Below are 16,782 nucleotides of genomic sequence, written 5' to 3'. Positions count from 1 at the left end.
TCTCTTCAAGACATTAATATATTCATGATTATCATCCGGGCTGCGAAGGTATCCTACACATATCAGAATAGCAACTCCCATCACCGCAGAAAAGCAAGACAACGCCACAACTTCCCTGCAAACAACAATCTGCAAACAACAAAAGGCAAGCATGAGCCGATTCGGCTCCATAACCAAACACGGTGATCGATAGCTGGCTCCAGGCTGAGGAGCTCGTCACATATGATCCTCCACATTCAAATGCCCATAGCTCTCCACAAGGTTCGTCAAGATGTGCGATCCCAAGTCCTCCTTCTTCTTCACCACGCTCACCGGCCACTGACTCCTCACAGCCTGCACCATGTCCCGCCTCTCATCCCACTCCCCTTCGTCAAGGCACATCGTGTCCTTCAGCAGTGCGACTTCGGACGGGCGCATGCGGCCCCGGATGACCCGGAACAGCGCCTCGGCCAGGTAGTGGTTGCGGCGCTGGTTGTAGAGCCCCTTTGCCACCAGGATGAGCGTGGAGCGCAAGACCTCGAGGTCCCGGCCCGTAGTGCCCTCGTCAATGGCCTCGAGGCATTCGGAGGCGGCGAGCATGAGGGGCACGACGAGGAAGAGGTCCATGGCGTCGTAGCCGTGGCGGAGATAGTAGAGGCGGATGAGGGTTTGGAGATGGCGGTTGGACTCGGCGACGATGTCCTTGGGGGAGGGTTCTCGATAGGTTTTTGTGTCGAGGAGGGGTTCGAAGATGGTGATGATTAGGTAGTGGTAGTAGGTGCTGTTGCTTGTGTTAGCGACTCCATGTTGACAAGGAACGGAACTGTTTTTGAGTTGCCTACTGTAATTGCAAGTGTGCAGGGAGCACGATTGTCCTCGGCTGCAACGGGCCAGGCAAGCCTTCGCACCAGCTCTTCAGTCTCTGACGAAGCTCGTACGCCTTATCCACCGTCACCTGCGAGCCCTCTGAATACGCTGCCATGGAAAAGTCATGCATGATGACCCGGAACTGAGATTTCGCGCGAAAGATGTGGCCAAAGTACGACGGCGAAAGGCTCTGGCTCAAGGGATACTTGAGCCATACCTCCCCGTAGAATTGCGGCTCTTTCGAGGCATCCGGCAGTGTCCAACTTGGTGGCTCCTTGATCAACGGAGAAAACGCAAAGGAGAAGCCAACAAGGCTACATGTACGCAGAATCATTAGTTGAGTTGAGATGGGGGGGGGGGGGGGGGTTTGAACACGTCGAGATTACTCACGATTCCCAGTCAAACAAGGTCCATGCCATAAACGCCATGCTCTTCTTCATCCTGTCGCTGCGCCCTCCCACAGTACTGTCGAAAAGACGGATCTCCCGAGCCAGCTCTATGGCCTGAAGCCGGTAAGGCTGGCCAATCTCGTCCAGCCCGCAGAGGTTGTGGAAGACGCTGAAGAGGATCCCGGCCTGTATCGTGGTGATGCATGCTTGGCTGTATTCCAGCTCCCATATGCGCTTTGCCTCGGCCAGGAAGCGATACACGAGCGTGTCAGGGTTCCAGTACTCGGCGCGGTTCGTCAGGCCTGGGAAACAGACCTATGCGAGCTTTCATTAGCACATCAAAGTGTCCTTGTAGTCGGTGGGAAGGATAAATCAGTTGGGGGCCATCGTACGCAAGCATAAGCGAGAACAACATTGACGAGCAACGAAGAGCAAAACTCATCTCGTCCGGCCACCAGGTCGTCCAGGAAGTAGTCCTTCTGGAACGCCGACGTGAACATGTACTCGCACCGCAGAAACACCCTGAGCAGCTCCCGCATGAGCCCGTCGTCGCTGCTAACAGACGTCCAAGACGAGATCTTGGCATCAGTCAACCGCGGATCAACGACCTCGGCCGCATGGAACGGCTTCAGGTAGATGCTCTCATATCCCTGCGTACCGAAATCACCAGCCGGCCCAGCAGCAGAAGCAGCAGCCAGCGCAGCAGGCTGCCTGCCCTGCCCATACAACGACGCCGCGCCCCAGATGATCGAGTCCAGATACGGGTTGTTCTCAATGCAGTAGTCCGGCATCTCGGACCGGTATGGAAACTCGTATCGGAACCGCGTCTCGGGCGCGACGGCCATCTGCAGCAGCAGGTTGCCCGCCCGGACGAGGTTGAGGATCGTGTTGACGTCGGCGCCGTCTCTGATTCTCTTGAAGACGTGCTCGGCCTCGCGGTCGGACAGGTTCCGCAGCAGCTCAATCAGCTCCTCGTGGACGGTCGTGCGCTCGCGCAGGTCCCGGTAACCCCGTTTGAGGGCCTGAGACGTTGTTTCACCGGGCTGGGTCGTGTAGAGGCATTCGGTTCGGCGGTGGACGCAGCGGGCGCAGCTCGGCCGCTCGCCGGAGCACTGTCGAGGAGCTGATTTAGTACATTGTAGCTGAAAGGCACGGAAGAGACGGAATGGGGCTGGAGCAGCTAGAGAGGGAAACCTTTGTCTTGTGCTTGCGGCACGCCTGGCAAGCTGCTGGCACCATCGCGTTCCGCCTCGACGACGCCGAAGGAGCGGAAGCCGCTGCCACCGGGGCTTGTTGGGCGGGAGCCGGCAAGACACGGCGCAGCGGCCGGCCCTTTGCTTGAGAGGATCGGTTAGGCATATGGCTTTCGAATATCCTGGCTTCTGGGTATCATGGGAGCTCAAGTGTTCGAGGCTCCAGGGGACAATCCATCCAGTGTTGTCCTGGCCGAAGCTGATGTCAGGCCGTGTGAATACACTAGAGAGACGTCTGGGCCTGCTTTGATTTTCATTCCACAGAGCTGGGGAGGTCAACGGCGCATCTTCTCGTCGTCTTCTTATTTTTTTCCCCTGAGCCGTGGTCAGAGACACGGAAAGATCCCACAGCCCCTCAACTGCGTCTTGTTGGCCAGCACACAAATCCATTTGCATGCCTACATTTTTGCTGCATGGTTGCGCCGGTCCTTGCTGCAGGGAGGAGAATCCCAGCCAACCAGCCACCGGATTGGCTTCATAGCCGTCGGAAAGGCCTCCGCGCTGTGGAGCAGGCATATGCCCGGTCTCATACTGTGTGCCATCTCGCATACAAGCTGAAGGCACAACAGGCTCACCAGGGCCTGGAACATCCATGGGTTGGCGCGAGATTCCAAGTTTTTGTCCAACTTCTTGTCGTATTGTATCCTTGTATGCAGGGTGGTGGTGTAATGGTATTACAACGCATGTCGTGGGATCATGGAAGATGTATCGCTTGCGTCTGTGGTTGCACAGCACGCTCAACAGAGTTCCCATTGATTTTCACGAGTGGCCAAGGCGAATCTCTGGCGATTCCAGAGTGAAGGAGGATATGCACTCCTGCTCCAAACTCATAGTCTATGTACTCGTGTCTCATATTATGCGTTCCATCCCTGCACATCCTCGTCAGCTTGGTCTACAATCTGAATCTTGATGCTCCCATTTCGAGCATCAGCTGCCAGATGCAGGGCTTCAATTGCGTCCTCTAGGGGAAAGGCATGGGTAACAAGAGGCTGCAAATCGAGGATCTCTCCGCTCAGGCATGCTATTCCCGCCGGCCAGGTATCACGGTATCTGTTGATGAACTTGAGCTCAATCTGTTGAACTCATCAACTCATCAGCAAACCGAGTCTTTCATATCCAAGGTTTGTAACCCGAGCTTATTGCTTACCTCGGCCAGAGAAATGTGCATAAAGGGCAAGTTATTCATGATCGATTTCCCAACTCCGATAACACAAATGGTGCCTCCCCGTCGCACTGCAAAAGCCGCGGTACACACGCTGCTTTCCACGCCAGTGCACTCGAGAACCGTCCGTGGCGCGAAATACTCCTCCAGGACCTCTTCTTTACCGTCTTGCAAGACGTCAGCATCAGCATTCCGGAACAGTTGTCTTATTCTGCGCCCATTCTCCTCGCCGCCGAGAGAAGGATCAACCTGGTAGGTCCGACATGAGGGAACAAACTCCCTGGCAAACTGCAGCCTCTTGGGCTCAATATCTGTGATGACGATCGGGTGAACGCCAGATGCTCTTGCGGCAGCCAAGGCAATGAGGCCAATTGGGCCGGCACCACATATGACGGTTCCGCAACCGAGATTGAGGCCAGCGGTTCGGATGCCGTGGATGACGACGCTCAGAGGCTCGAGGAGGGCGCCCTCGGCGAATGAGATGTTGCTCGGAAGCCTGCAGCATGACGTGAGCGCCGTGGATGGAAACCTTTCAGTGCCAATGTTCGGTGACCTACTTGTGAAGCCATTTGGCTGGATGGGTTTTGTATCGCTGGATGGTGCCTGGATATGGGTAGACGCCGGAGAACTTGACGTCTTCGCAGAGATTGTACCGGCCGTCCACGCAGAGGAAGCATTCTCCGCAAGGGACGCCGGGCTCGATGGCCACTCTGTCGCCTATCCATACATATGAGTAAACCAGAGCTCACGAAATATATCATTTTGGCTTTTCTTTCAGCAACCCACCAGGTTTGAGGTTTGTCACCCCCTCTCCGCACTTTAGCACAACGCCGGCTGCTTCATGCCCCAGGATACAGTCTCCTTCAAAGACGAGCGAGCCAATTCTCCCAGACTTCCAGAAATGAACATCCGATCTTAAGTTCTGTCAGTTGGTAGCTGGATCGCATTTGTCTGGAGCCTCGGCACTCACCCGCAGATTCCAGTGGTTTTGATATGCAACAAGACTTCACCGCGCTCTGGTCTGAGAACTGGTGCTTCGACCAGCTTCAGCTTGTGGTCGGCTGTTGCTTGTAGTGACGGATTGGGCCGTGGAGTCTGGATAGCATGATTCGTGAGATCTGGAGCTTTGGAAACATTGCCGCTGAGGGTGGCTGTTGAGACCATGGTTGGGAATGTTCAAGGCAATCGACAAGAGCTCGGCAGCAGAGTTTTGGGGGTAACCAGATGGCCAGTGGTAGGTCAGCACATATGCTCCCAATTGTAAAGTAGTATACCCTCGGATAGGTTTAAGTAGAAATCTATTGGCCTCGATCATGAGAAGAAGAGCACACAGCCTTGATGGGTTCCGGAGGAGGGGCTCAAGTGATCGGGCTTCAAGAGGTGGTTAAAACTTCCTGATTCGGCAACCCTCACGGCTTCCTCAAAGCGGATAGAAGATCCTCTATTAGCCTATATCTGCGAAAGTTGTAGACCAAACGTTGGCAATGCGTGTAACATGTATTTCAGTTAGAATCCATTTTATAGAAGCTCGTTGGATTCTGACAGTCTCAGTGAAGTCGACGCACCTCCACTGCATAATTCTCTTCTCTATCTCACCAACCCAACGAAATGGCTCCCGGAATCCTATCCAGCAAGACACCTTCTCCAGCAAAGCCAGCTCCATCCAATCGGCAAGATGATGACATCCAACGAGCGAAAGAGCACGATCTGGTCCTCAAAACGTTCCGCCTCCTCATCAGCGATCTCTGCCAGCAATTCAACGGCGGTCATCCAGGCGGCGCCATCGGCATGGCCGCCATTGGAATTGCCCTGTGGAAATACGTGATGAGCTACGCACCTTTAGAGTCAAACTTCTTCAACCGAGACCGATTCGTATTGTCCAATGGCCACACGTGCCTCTTTCACTACGCCTTTCTGCATCTGACGGGATACCGTGACATGACGATGGAACAACTCAAGTCATATCACTCGAACCGCTGGGATTCTATCTGTCCTGGCCACCCGGAGATCGAGATTGAAGGCATTGAGGTGACTACCGGCCCTCTGGGACAGGGAGTTGCCAACGCTGTTGGGCTGGCCATGGCTACCAAGAATCTCGCGGCGACGTATAATCGGCCCGGATACGAAGTTGTGTCGAACCATACATGGTGTATGGTTGGCGATGCTTGTCTGCAAGAGGGCGTGGCACTGGAGGCAATATCCTTCGCAGGGCATCTTAGGTTGAACAATCTGACTGTGATATACGACAACAACCAGATCACTTGCGACGGCTCAGTCGATCTGACCAACACCGAGGACGTCAACGCGAAAATGCGAGCGTGCGGCTGGGATGTCATTGACGTTGAAGACGGATCCTACGACGTAGATGGCATCGTAGCGGCACTGGAAAGAGCGAAGTCTTCGACAGACAAGCCGACATTCATCAATGTCAGAACAATCATCGGGCTGGACAGCGCTGTTGCGGGACAGGCGGAGGCTCACGGAGCTGCCTTCGGTGCTGACGATGTCAAACGGATGAAGCGCGCGTATGGCTTCGATGAAGACGAATATTTTGTCGTCGGAGATCAAGTCCGCCAGTTCTTCTCGGATCTTCCCAGTCGCGGAGAGCAGATTGTTTCACGGTGGAATGATCTGGTGGAAAGATATGCAGATGCTCATCCACCGCTTGCTGAAGAGTTCCGGCTCCGAGTGGATGGAAAACTACCGTCTGATTGGAAGAGTCTTTTACCCAGACCCGAGAGTATCTCTAATAAGCCATTGGCGACGAGGGCATCATCTGGGCTGATGATCAATCCTCTGGCCAAGGAGATCAAATCGTTCATGGTGGGAACAGCAGATCTCTCGCCATCTGTGCACATGGCCTGGGAGGGCAAAGAAGACTTTCAACATGTAAGCGAGCCTCTACTATTCCAAGCCTTCTCCCTGCCCTCCTTTACTAACAGCATGAACAGCCTGATCTTCGCACAACATGCGGCATCAACGGCTCCTACGCAGGCCGATATATCCACTACGGCGTCCGCGAACATGCCATGTGCGCCATCTCCAACGGCATAGCGGCCTTTTCTCCGGGAACCTTCATCCCCGTCACGAGCTCCTTCTTCATGTTCTACCTCTACGCAGCGCCAGCCGTGCGGATGGGTGCCCTTCAGCGCCTCAAGGTGATTCACGCAGCGACCCACGATACAATTGGGATGGGCGAAGACGGACCGACCCATCAGCCCATTGAACTTGCAGCGCTGTTTCGAGCGATGCCCAACTTGTTGTATTTCCGTCCTGCGGATAGTGAAGAGACGGCTGGTGCTTGGATTGCTGCTGTTGAAGCCGAGGGTGTGTCTTCTATCATATCAACTTCGAGGCATAAGGTGCCGCAGTTGAAACAGACCCGACGGGAGGGTGTTGCAAGAGGGGCGTATGTGATTCAGGAGGACGATGACGCTCAGCTGACCCTCATTGGCGTTGGCGCAGAATTGTCACATGTTCTGGACGCGGCCACCTTGCTGCTGGAACAGAATGGCGTTCGCTGCAGAGTCGTCAGTTTCCCATGTCAGAGGTTGTTCGAGGGCCAGCCTTTGGAGTATAAGAGGGGCATCCTGCGGAGACACCAAGGGACTCCAGCGGTTGTGGTAGAGCCATATGCACCGAATGGCTGGGAGAGATATGCCGATGCGGGCATAAGCGTGAGGCGATTTGGACACAGCCTCCCGGGTCCTGAGGCGTACAAGTATTTTGGGTTCGACGTGGATAGCATTGTTTCCAAGGTGTTGGGGTATTTGGAGAGGATTCGTCAGAATGAGTTGCTGAAGCGAGAGTTTGTTGATCTGTAGGTAGGTGTAGCTCAATAGCTCAAAGGACATCTCATAGTAGCTGATCCGATTTACCTACCCAAGTATTGAAACCGCCATCGCTGTCTAAGTGGTCATTGGGAGCTTCTATTAGATGTCTGTGAAATGCCGTCACCGCCAGGTATTGACAAGGTCATTAATTCTAGGCGAAATTCTGGATAGCTTTCGTTCAAATATACACCCGGATCATTGAATCGCAACCCAAACCAACCCTGTAATCTCATTCAAAACTTCACGTGTCAAAGCCGTGACCTGCAGGTCCTTTGCCAATCTCTAGTTATTGTTCCATCATTGGTCACGCAAGTTGGAAGCCGTGTGTACGAGAGTTTGCCTCGTTTTACCCATGGGTAATTATTCCTCTTGGCGCCTTCCATAGTCTGAATTTGAGGAGAGTTATTTTATGGGATATTTTTTGCTGCATCACCGATCCGTCTTGCTGCTTTGCTATTTATGACACATGCTGAGAGTGCGAGAACGCTTGAAATAGCTCGTCAATCGTCATCGGGGGGGAATATGGTTGCATTCTGTAGTGGCTCGGCTTGATACCGAATGCATTGCCGGGTTGCCGTTTTTGGTGTGTGTAAGCGCCCCCAAATATTGTAGACTTTGGCTTCATCTAGATGGATACATTCCCCCAGGCTGGACCGAAGTGCGTACGGCAGACTAGTCTAGCGAGGCAATAATTGCTGATGGTGTTGAGCTCATCTATCGACCACTAAGTACGGAGTAATGCTCCGTTAATCCCACTCTCCGCGGCTGCAAATAGCCGAAGCTGTGCCTAAACCTACTTGAACGAGCACAGAAGCTCTCTCTCTCTCCAGAGTCCGTCTTTCGTCACGACCCTCGAGGGGTCCGAAGCTTTCCGTCGTGGCTACCGGCCTCCCGTCCCAGATCGATGCTATGCAATGGCGCATCAAGAAAGTGCAAGCACTGATCGCGTCCAAAAGAAACGCGCGAGAACAGGCTGCCTGAGATGTCGAACTCGGCGACGTAAATGTAAGACGACAGCCATCAAGCGCTGAGCGCATGACGCACCAGTTCTGGGTTCTATCCACACGCTTATGATTTCCATTTCAAGATATCTTCATTCTGATAGCATACGTCGTCGTTGGGAAGGTCTAACTGGAAAATAGGTGACGAGCATAAACCCCGCTGTCAGCGCTGCATTGATGCCGAAGCGGAATGTGTCTATGGGCAACGTCTCTCATTCTTGCAGAAGAACGCCTTGACCGTCGCTTCTGACGCCGGTGGTGGATCACAACCCAGAAAACCCGGAACACCCAAGTACTCAAAAGTCCAGGTGATTGTTCTATCTTTTGCTTGGCTATCCCTAGATTTCACGCTGACGGCCAACATGAGTAGTTCGTAGCTGATGGAGCCACCAATCAAGAAGATGTGGCTCGCAGTAAAGGGGCTCCGACTTCAACCGCTTCTCATCAAAGAGAGAGCACTGATGCGCATCATGGTTTGCCTCCCAATGGTAGCACAAAGGCGACTTCGAGTACTTCTGGTAGACAGCAAAGTCCCTGCCCAGACTCTGATGTCTCATATCACGATTCCGGAAGAAAGGTCGACAAAAGTCAAGATGCACAGGCAGACAACAACCCCTCGTCTCATAGTCATGATTATCGCACCCATCAAGATACGGGAATAAGCCATGGCGACAGCTACGAGATTGCGCTGGATGTACTGATGAACCTTGGAACGGGGGATCCAAATGTGGACACACTGGCTCCGGTGACTCCCACTTTCGAGGATCGTGCGCAAGACTGTGTCTCATCTCTTTCATTGATACTGAAGAGCATCGACGACTTGGGCCCAGTGAGTGTCAACGTCCAACACCAGCTCTCCTCGGGCCGAACGATCGAATTGTTGAGGCATTACAGGTACAAGATTGCGCCATGGGTGAGTATATAAACCTTGGATTTTCTGGTATTCTTCTGACACTTGTTGAAATCTAAAGCTAGATATGTGTGATATGAGTCAGACGTGCGGCCTTGTCATTCCGCATCTTGCAAGGAGGTCTGACATGTTATTCGACGCCCTCTTAGACCTGTGTGCCATTTCAAACGCATCAAGCCCAGGTGATCGGGAATCTAACTACAACCAATCAACAAATAGAGATCCTATCACATATACCATGCAGTATGACCTTGAGCATTCAAAGACGTGGGAAGCCAAGCTTTGGTCACTCCTTACAGCCGCCAAGGGGTTCCTCAATGACCTTCCCCAATCCTGGGATGTTGCACTGGCAAATGATAAATCTCTGCAGATGATCTATTCCCAGGTGGCGGAGGGCGGCCCGCTTGAAAGAGTAGATGAGTGCATGCTATGGTTGCTTGCGAGATTTGGTGAGTGAGCTGTTCGTCCGCAATGAAAACCTCGCTTACAGTTATACAGGCGTTGCTGTTGCTTTGATGAAAGAAACCCCTTCGATAGTCGATGGCACCATCCTCGAAGCTTCAATCAAGAGCTCCAGTCAAAAGAGAGATGACTCCAATCATCTGGAAATTCTCCATGCGTACGAATCTCTTGTCCTATGCACAAAAGCACTCGAAATCTCCTGTGGAGACGGAGAAACACCCTGCCTCAACACCGAATCAAGACCTCGAGCGGTTCGTTGGAAGTCCATTGTCAACAGCCTCAATGACTGGTATACAAACAGACCGCCCGCGTTTTACCCCGTCATTGACCTCAACAGCGAAGGGTCTCCCTTCCCAGCTCTGTATTTCACTGGCGGGTCAGGAACCCTTGCCAACCAGCTGTATCACACGTCCATGATGCTGTTGTTGGCACACAAACCAAGAACGTTGCAGCTTGACCAGCGGCGGTCGCCATCCTTGTCGCAGCTCTGGCATGCTCGGAGAATATGCGGCATTGCGGTCAATAACAACCGATGCGAATGCTGGGATCCGTGTCTCCTGGCTTCGTTTTATCAGGCCGCTCGACATATGACGCATGAGACTCAACAGAAGGAGATATTGATGGGATTTAATCGAGTCAGTGCTCTGGGCTGGCGCGTTGATGGCTTCATTGAGCGATTGCGTCAAGAGTGGCGCACTTGAGAGCCTTCGGATGAGAGTATGTATACGCATAAACACGCTGACTTTCATCCGGTACGGGTATCTCGAGACGAATTGACACGAGAATGTTCTGAACGAGAAGGTTTCCTGACAGAATAGCCCCAAGCCGCTCCAAGGTCGGGAATCCGCCAGCAGGTCCCCCAGCCCGTTGTGGACTCGATATCGCGGATCAGGTCAACGAGGATGGAGTGCTCCGATTCATGGGTAAGGAGCCTGCCTGCAAGCCACAACGGCTGGATCGCATTGTTCAAGCATCCATGATGCGGGTTTGTCAGAGAGATTCCACAGATGCGCTTTGCATGCCATATGCTTGATCCCACCACACCTGGGATCGGACTCTGCCTCCTGGGTAGCGAACCGAGCAATAAGATGCAAGCAGTGTGAAATAGCTGGTTGGATGAGATGGCGGCCCAGTGAAGATAGAGTATCTGTGGAAAAGGTCGGGATTCGACAGTCTGCAGTGGCAGCAACTCGGGGGGGCGTTCATCGACCCAGGCTTGTAGATCGTCCCATAGTCTGGTCCATCGACAAGAGAAGACTTCTGCTGTGCAGCCGTTGGAAACACCCAGCTCGTCGTAATGAGTGCGGTCCGAGATGAGCTCGCAGGCTTTAGCACAGAGATATACCGCGTAGTTGGCGTGCATATCGGGGCTCTGCATCTTTTGGAAGCACTGGCGAGCGTTTGCCTCGTCGGTGCCAGGGGGGAGCCAAGCGATGGGTGGGATGATGGTGCTCTGCGTGCCATCCGATATCAAGGCACCGCATAGATCTACAGTCTCTGGTCAGATGAATCTGATGGAGAAAAACAACGAGCATGTGAGGAAGAAGACGTACCCATTCTCGCGTGGCACCAAAACACCGCTTGAAGCAACCCACCACAGAATCCGTGGACTTGAAATGCATCAAAAAGAGCTGCGCATCCTTCTAAATGGCGTCGCCAATCTCTTGCGCTCGCCGACATCATTTCGAGGCAGCAGAGTATCACGCAAATGGGAATCACCGCCTGGTCATGAGCTTCCAAGAGAGGAGTCAGGAGCCGAATCGACTCTTGATACAGCTCCAGGCTATCGAAGCTTTTTTGAGGGGTCGACATCCCATTGGAGGCTTCTTTGCGCTCCATTTGGCGAGCAGAAATGGCCAGGATTGCACAGAGGAGAGCTGGAGACGTCTGTGCTAGTAGAGGGACTTGCATCCCAAAAGCGCGAGAGCTATCAAACATGTCGAGCTGTCTATATTAGCTTCATCTTTCAAGTACGGACTTCATCCTGGTAGAGCTTACCCACGGCGCAACTTGGCTAATATAGTTCTTGAAATACTCGGTTCGTCTGCCCTGTGACAGGAGATGCGACGTTTCCTCTTGTGTTGAAGATGGATCCTCGCCACCCTGCGAGTCCACTCCCGATACGAAGCTGTCGCCATGGACTGGAGACGACGGGGCAGTTTGTGCGGTGTTGAGCATCAGCCAGCGCAATTCCTCCCGAGATGCGACATATCCCGGATCGAGCACGAAGTCGTCCAGCTGCCAGCCTGTCGAGGGGGTTGACAAATCATGGGTTGAAAATGCGCAGTCAGGCGAGGTGTTGGCAGGACGTGATTCTTCACCTGTATCGCCAGATCCGCCTGCTGTGCTTTTCGGAGAAAACCATGGTGAGATCATTGCAAAGCTCGACTTGGACCGTCATAGACAGAGAACTGTCGCCTTGATGCCAATCTGTTTGTGTGAGAAGGTGAAAGGCGAGGGAGGACGAACAGGCTAAGGTATAATGGTGAGAAAAGGTGAGGGCTTACCGAAATAGGCAACTCTACGCACCACCATAAGTCCTCTGTTACTCTCTACGAGTTGAATGCAAAGTAGGACAAACAGTCTATAAGAATGTGTCGAGCTACCATATCTTCTTTCATACATCAAGTCTATGAGCAAGACACATCACAGTACCTTAGTACAGATTCCCGGAGCCAGAAACTTGAACCTGTCCTGAACACCCTCTTCCTTCACCACTGCTTCGATCCCATCCCTCCCCTCTTTAAACAAACTCCAGCCCTCGAAATGAAGCGGTACCACGACATTCGGTTCAATATCCCGCATAAGCTGCACAGCCTGCCTCCCATCCATTGTATTCTGAAGAGTGCCGCCCCCAGGCCTAGGAACCGTAGCCTTTCCAAGACTGAACAGAGCCACAGAGACGTGGAAAAGTTCCTTAATCTGCGCAAGCTCCTCGATATAGACCGTATCGCCAGAGAAATACAAGGCGTTGGGCTTTCCGTTTGTCGTACCGAGATGTTCTGCAGTGATGATGAAGCCGATACATTCTCCGCCGGGAAGATGTTGGCAAGGCGTTGCCGTGATATCATACCCTGGGCCGCCGCCAATCTGGACACTCGTCGTTTCCCACGGCTTCATTCCGCGCACGCCTTTACGGGGTGCCAGGCCTCGGGCGCCATCGGTGGTAGTAAAGACGTGTCTTCCATTGAGAAGCTGACGGCCCAAATCGTCCAGATTGTCTTTGTGATCTTCGTGGCTTAGGAGGATGAGGTCAATTGAGGGCAGGTCCTCAAGGCCAAGGGGCGGGTGATATGAGTTGACCAGTTTGGCGCCTGACCTGCCAATCCATTCGGTGCCTTCAGGAGAGAAGTACGGGTCGGTGAGGATTGTCAGGTTGTCGATCTGGGTGATGGAGGTTGCCGTACCAATGTGGGTGATGTGAACAGAGGGACTGGGCTTCATGACAGCCATCGCGTCTTGTCCGGCTGGTAAGAGTTAAACAAGTGCAAATACTTCTTGAACCGTTAAGTAACTGCTTATCATCACGTCAGGAACTTTGTTGTTATGCCAATAACAGCCGACAAGTTTTTGGTCCTTCTGATTTCAACTAGGTGGCATCCCCTTTTATAGACGGCCACCATGAAATTCTTATCCTGACAATACGCTGAGCGCCCATACGTAAAGCTTCCATCTAGCTGCCCGCCAATTTGCGTCGAATCAACACTTCGTTATTCCTCATTTGGTCACTTGATGGAAGCTCCTCATATTGGCGTCAAAGCATTTGTCAAACACTGTCTACTCTACTCACCCGACTTCGATAGCCACAATTTTTTGCTGCATTGAATTGCGCAATATCATTAGGTATCTATAGAAGAAAGGCTCTTGAGTAATCCCGACCCGCTTTCCCACCATGGAATCGACACCTACAATTGCCGAGTTACTGGAGCGCAACAGGCCTTCTCACCATCTTCTCAAGGCCGGCCACAAGTATACGAGGACTGGTGATTTTCTCAGAGCAGTGGCAGAGACATACAAGCCAGCGCCGTACCATACTGAGCCTGTTTATGGGGAAAATCCAGCTCTGCTCAATAAGAAGTCCCCCTTGTAGCTTTTTCACCTTGCCTATCCAAATGAGCAATACCCCTCTGACACAAATGCATCTTTCAGTTACATGCAACGACCGCCGTTGCATACCAGAACGATTCTTCAATATTCAGCCTGGAGGTATGCTCAGATCTGAAGTTTTACTATGAGATGAACCCATCTAATGGATTCTCTCGCAGAAGTCGTCGTTCACAGAAATGCTGGCGGCAACGTTCGCCACGCCCTTCGCGACATCATCATCCTAGATGAAGTCCTGGGTCTCAAGGAGATTGCCATTGTTCATCACACTGACTGCGGCACCCTTCGATTTCGAGACGAGGACATTCGAAAAACAGATTCCAGGTACTGGCCTGAAATTGATGCTATGCACATAGGCGCGATTGCCGAGTAGGTTACACAAGTTACAATTAGCTCAAGAGTAAGAAACAGTCTGTCGTTGACATGCGATGAATAGCGTCGATCGAAGCGTTGGGGATGATCTTGAGTGGCTTGGAAAGACGCCATTTGTGAGGAAGGACCTGATTGAAAAGACACGAGGTTTTATTTTTGACGTGAAGACGGGACTGGTGAGCCCAGTGGTTTAGTAGGCGAGCTCAAGTATCCACGGTAGAAGCAATTCTGATGAGATTTATTCCATACAACAGGTATATATTCCGGCATCAAGTCCAATTTGGTAATGACAGAACTTCCCTGTTCTTTTCTTTTTTTACATCATTTCGTTACATGAACCATAGCCCTCTCTCCAAAGGGGCCACAAGAAGATACTCAGTCATCCTCGGCATCACGGGGATCATGAGTCTTCCAATACTTCTCATACTCCTCCCAAGTCTGGGCAGGAAAAGCGAGCGGCACAGTAATCGGCCCAAACGGAATCTCCGCCTTCTCAAACTCGTCGAGCCGAGCCTTGGTCAACGGACGGCTCTTGTTGACGCTGTACACCGCGATTCGATGACACGAGCTCGTAACGTGCAAGCCCCAGTTCCAAGCCGTACGGACATTGGGCGGCTGCGTATTCAAAGCATTGTCCCAGCAACGGCACACAATCTCGACCCAGCCCTCGGGATCACAAGGGAGATCAAACTCCCACGTGCGCCACGTCCACCTCCTCTTCTTGGAGAGCCTTTCAACGGGGACGGTGTACCAGTTGAAGCCCCCGTCGGACGAGAGCTCGACTCGCTCAGGCCACCGGCCACCGCCAGAGTACGCCCAGCCCTTGCACCGGATCTTGCCGTTGTGGATACAGACTTGCTTGTTCCATGGCGACATGATGGCGGAGCTGACGGGCATCTCCTGAATCTGGATGCCGTCGGTGAGCTTGAAGTTGTGCTTCCCGACCTGCTGGGGGAAGTACAGATATTCCTGGCTTTGGACTGGTGCTCGCGAAGGCTCCTTGATGGCCTTGATGCGGTAAAGCCATTTGACGCTCCTGGCACCGATGTAGCCAAAGACCATGATGCGGAGGGGAAACCCGTGGATGGCGGGGAGAGGCTCGCCATTCATCTCCCAGGTGAGCATCACTTCGTTTGCCTTCACCTTGGAGTACGGAATACTGACGAGATAGTTCATGGTCTTGTCGTCCTTGAAATAGGTGTCGGCGCCGTAGAACTCGAGGTGCTTGGCACCCTCAATCAAGCCACCGCATTCTTTGATCACCTTCTTGAGGCTGATTCCGGTGTATTTGGCAGTTCCAATAGCGCCCTCTGCCCAGGGCGCCTGAGGAACTTCGTCGCCTTGGCCGGGATACTTGAGAATCTGCTCGATGCGGCGGGTACCGGAACATTGCATGGTAATAATCTTTTCCATGCGCGGAAACCTAGACTCGTCCATAAGGTCGTCTAGGGTGTACTCGCGAGGCTTTGCGACGAGACCATCCAAGACAAAGCTGTATTTGTCCTTGTCAATCAGAGGGATGCCCCCGTGGTTTCTCACGAAATGAAGAGGGTTGGGGGTGATCTCTTTGGCAGTGACGAGGCGCTTGGGCGGCTCTCCGTTGTACGGAAACTGCAGAAGGTGAAGCATATCGGGATGCTTTTCCTTGAGGACGGTAGACCATGAGTCTTCTGGGACTCTAGTGAGTTCGCCGCCAACGGCATGATGCCACATCTTCCAGTGAGTGCCGGGAAGAACAGGATTGGTTCCGGGGATGGGGCCCAGCTGGAATTCCGGATTGGGCGGGAAGGTCTGCGAGGTTAGGATCTTGTGGGCGGCTGCCTTTTTCTCGGGGTAGTTCTCCCACTCGACGAATCTAGGGAGTTATCATGATCAGTCGTCTACAGATGACTCTTGATGTCCTGGGGAAGACGACTTACCCAACCCAGCCTTCTCTCTCTCTGGTGAACAATTTGTTAGGGTCGCCGACAGACTTGATCGCCTCCTCATCCTTAGTACAAGGGCCAAAGACTTGGGGAACCAGAGGCTCCGTCTCAGGTTTGGTCATGTCGAGGACCGGGAGCTCGGCCCCCGCGAGTCCCTGCTCAATCTTCCACTCATCCGGACGGTTGGACGGTTTCTCGACCTTGACCTGAGGCTTCGCTACCTGAGCCATCTTGAGTACGATTTTCAACTGAAGGTGAGGGTGGGATTTTTGCTTGGCAGTTGTCTTGCAGTTCTGGCCGAGTTCAGAAAGCAATACCACACCCGCTTATATTCCGTTCCTCCCGCACAGAGCTCCATTCCCCCCTCTCTCATTCCGGTGCCCAAGAAGCCGCAATCGGTCTATCCGAAGGGGGCGTCATGCCCAATGCAGCATGCCAATGGATCCAATCAACGATTCGAGATTTGGAGATATGCTTTCTCCGGGCACAGCGTGGCTTGCCAAGCTTCCCATCTTTCGCAGCATC

At 52.9% G+C, this 16,782-nt stretch overlaps 8 protein-coding genes across 8 annotated transcripts; 4 read left to right on the top strand and 4 right to left on the bottom strand.

Moving 5' to 3' along the window:
* Positions 1-216: 216 nt before the first annotated feature.
* CCMA1212_005723 (Nitrogen assimilation transcription factor nirA) lies at positions 217-2,594 on the bottom strand (the record flags this gene model as incomplete). The annotated part of the gene is made up of 5 exons (XM_073702970.1): positions 217-760; positions 822-1,160; positions 1,237-1,550; positions 1,628-2,347; positions 2,430-2,594. The coding sequence occupies 5 exons, from the start codon at positions 2,592-2,594 to the stop codon at positions 217-219; spliced, it is 2,082 nt and encodes a 693-aa protein (XP_073558138.1).
* A 748-nt stretch (positions 2,595-3,342) lies between these two features.
* Positions 3,343-4,814, bottom strand: CCMA1212_005721 (L-arabinitol 4-dehydrogenase; the record flags this gene model as incomplete). Its single annotated transcript, XM_073702968.1, has 5 exons — positions 3,343-3,561; positions 3,636-4,146; positions 4,208-4,367; positions 4,437-4,564; positions 4,621-4,814. The coding sequence occupies 5 exons, from the start codon at positions 4,812-4,814 to the stop codon at positions 3,343-3,345; spliced, it is 1,212 nt and encodes a 403-aa protein (XP_073558140.1).
* Positions 4,039-4,383, top strand: CCMA1212_005722 (uncharacterized protein; the record flags this gene model as incomplete). The annotated part of the gene is made up of 1 exon (XM_073702969.1): positions 4,039-4,383. The coding sequence occupies one exon, from the start codon at positions 4,039-4,041 to the stop codon at positions 4,381-4,383; it is 345 nt and encodes a 114-aa protein (XP_073558137.1).
* Positions 4,815-5,258: 444 nt separating the features above from the next.
* On the top strand, positions 5,259-7,474 carry CCMA1212_005720 (Dihydroxyacetone synthase; the record flags this gene model as incomplete). Its single annotated transcript, XM_073702967.1, has 2 exons — positions 5,259-6,539; positions 6,602-7,474. The coding sequence occupies 2 exons, from the start codon at positions 5,259-5,261 to the stop codon at positions 7,472-7,474; spliced, it is 2,154 nt and encodes a 717-aa protein (XP_073558139.1).
* Positions 7,475-8,588: 1,114 nt separating this feature from the next.
* On the top strand, positions 8,589-10,557 carry CCMA1212_005719 (uncharacterized protein; the record flags this gene model as incomplete). Its single annotated transcript, XM_073702966.1, has 4 exons — positions 8,589-8,798; positions 8,855-9,397; positions 9,456-9,843; positions 9,893-10,557. Coding segments are annotated over 4 exons (1,806 nt in total), but the record flags the coding sequence as incomplete, so codon positions are not given.
* Positions 10,558-10,601: 44 nt separating this feature from the next.
* Positions 10,602-13,309, bottom strand: CCMA1212_005718 (uncharacterized protein; the record flags this gene model as incomplete). The annotated part of the gene is made up of 4 exons (XM_073702965.1): positions 10,602-11,344; positions 11,410-11,800; positions 11,855-12,244; positions 12,512-13,309. The coding sequence occupies 4 exons, from the start codon at positions 13,307-13,309 to the stop codon at positions 10,602-10,604; spliced, it is 2,322 nt and encodes a 773-aa protein (XP_073558392.1).
* A 637-nt stretch (positions 13,310-13,946) lies between these two features.
* On the top strand, positions 13,947-14,526 carry CCMA1212_005717 (Uncharacterized protein; the record flags this gene model as incomplete). The annotated part of the gene is made up of 3 exons (XM_073702964.1): positions 13,947-14,062; positions 14,122-14,329; positions 14,397-14,526. The coding sequence occupies exons 1-3, from the start codon at positions 13,969-13,971 to the stop codon at positions 14,524-14,526; spliced, it is 432 nt and encodes a 143-aa protein (XP_073558383.1). The 5' UTR covers positions 13,947-13,968.
* A 181-nt stretch (positions 14,527-14,707) lies between these two features.
* CCMA1212_005716 (Sulfite oxidase) lies at positions 14,708-16,487 on the bottom strand (the record flags this gene model as incomplete). The annotated part of the gene is made up of 2 exons (XM_073702963.1): positions 14,708-16,187; positions 16,252-16,487. 2 exons carry the CDS (start codon positions 16,485-16,487, stop codon positions 14,708-14,710), a joined length of 1,716 nt encoding a protein of 571 aa, XP_073558384.1.
* Between the last annotated feature and the right edge of the window lie 295 nt (positions 16,488-16,782).

Source organism: Trichoderma ghanense (assembly GCF_004382785.1).
Source record: "Trichoderma ghanense strain CCMA-1212 chromosome Unknown scaffold_6, whole genome shotgun sequence".
NCBI lineage: Eukaryota > Fungi > Ascomycota > Sordariomycetes > Hypocreales > Hypocreaceae > Trichoderma > Trichoderma ghanense.
This window is presented reverse-complemented; position numbering and strand designations above follow the sequence as displayed.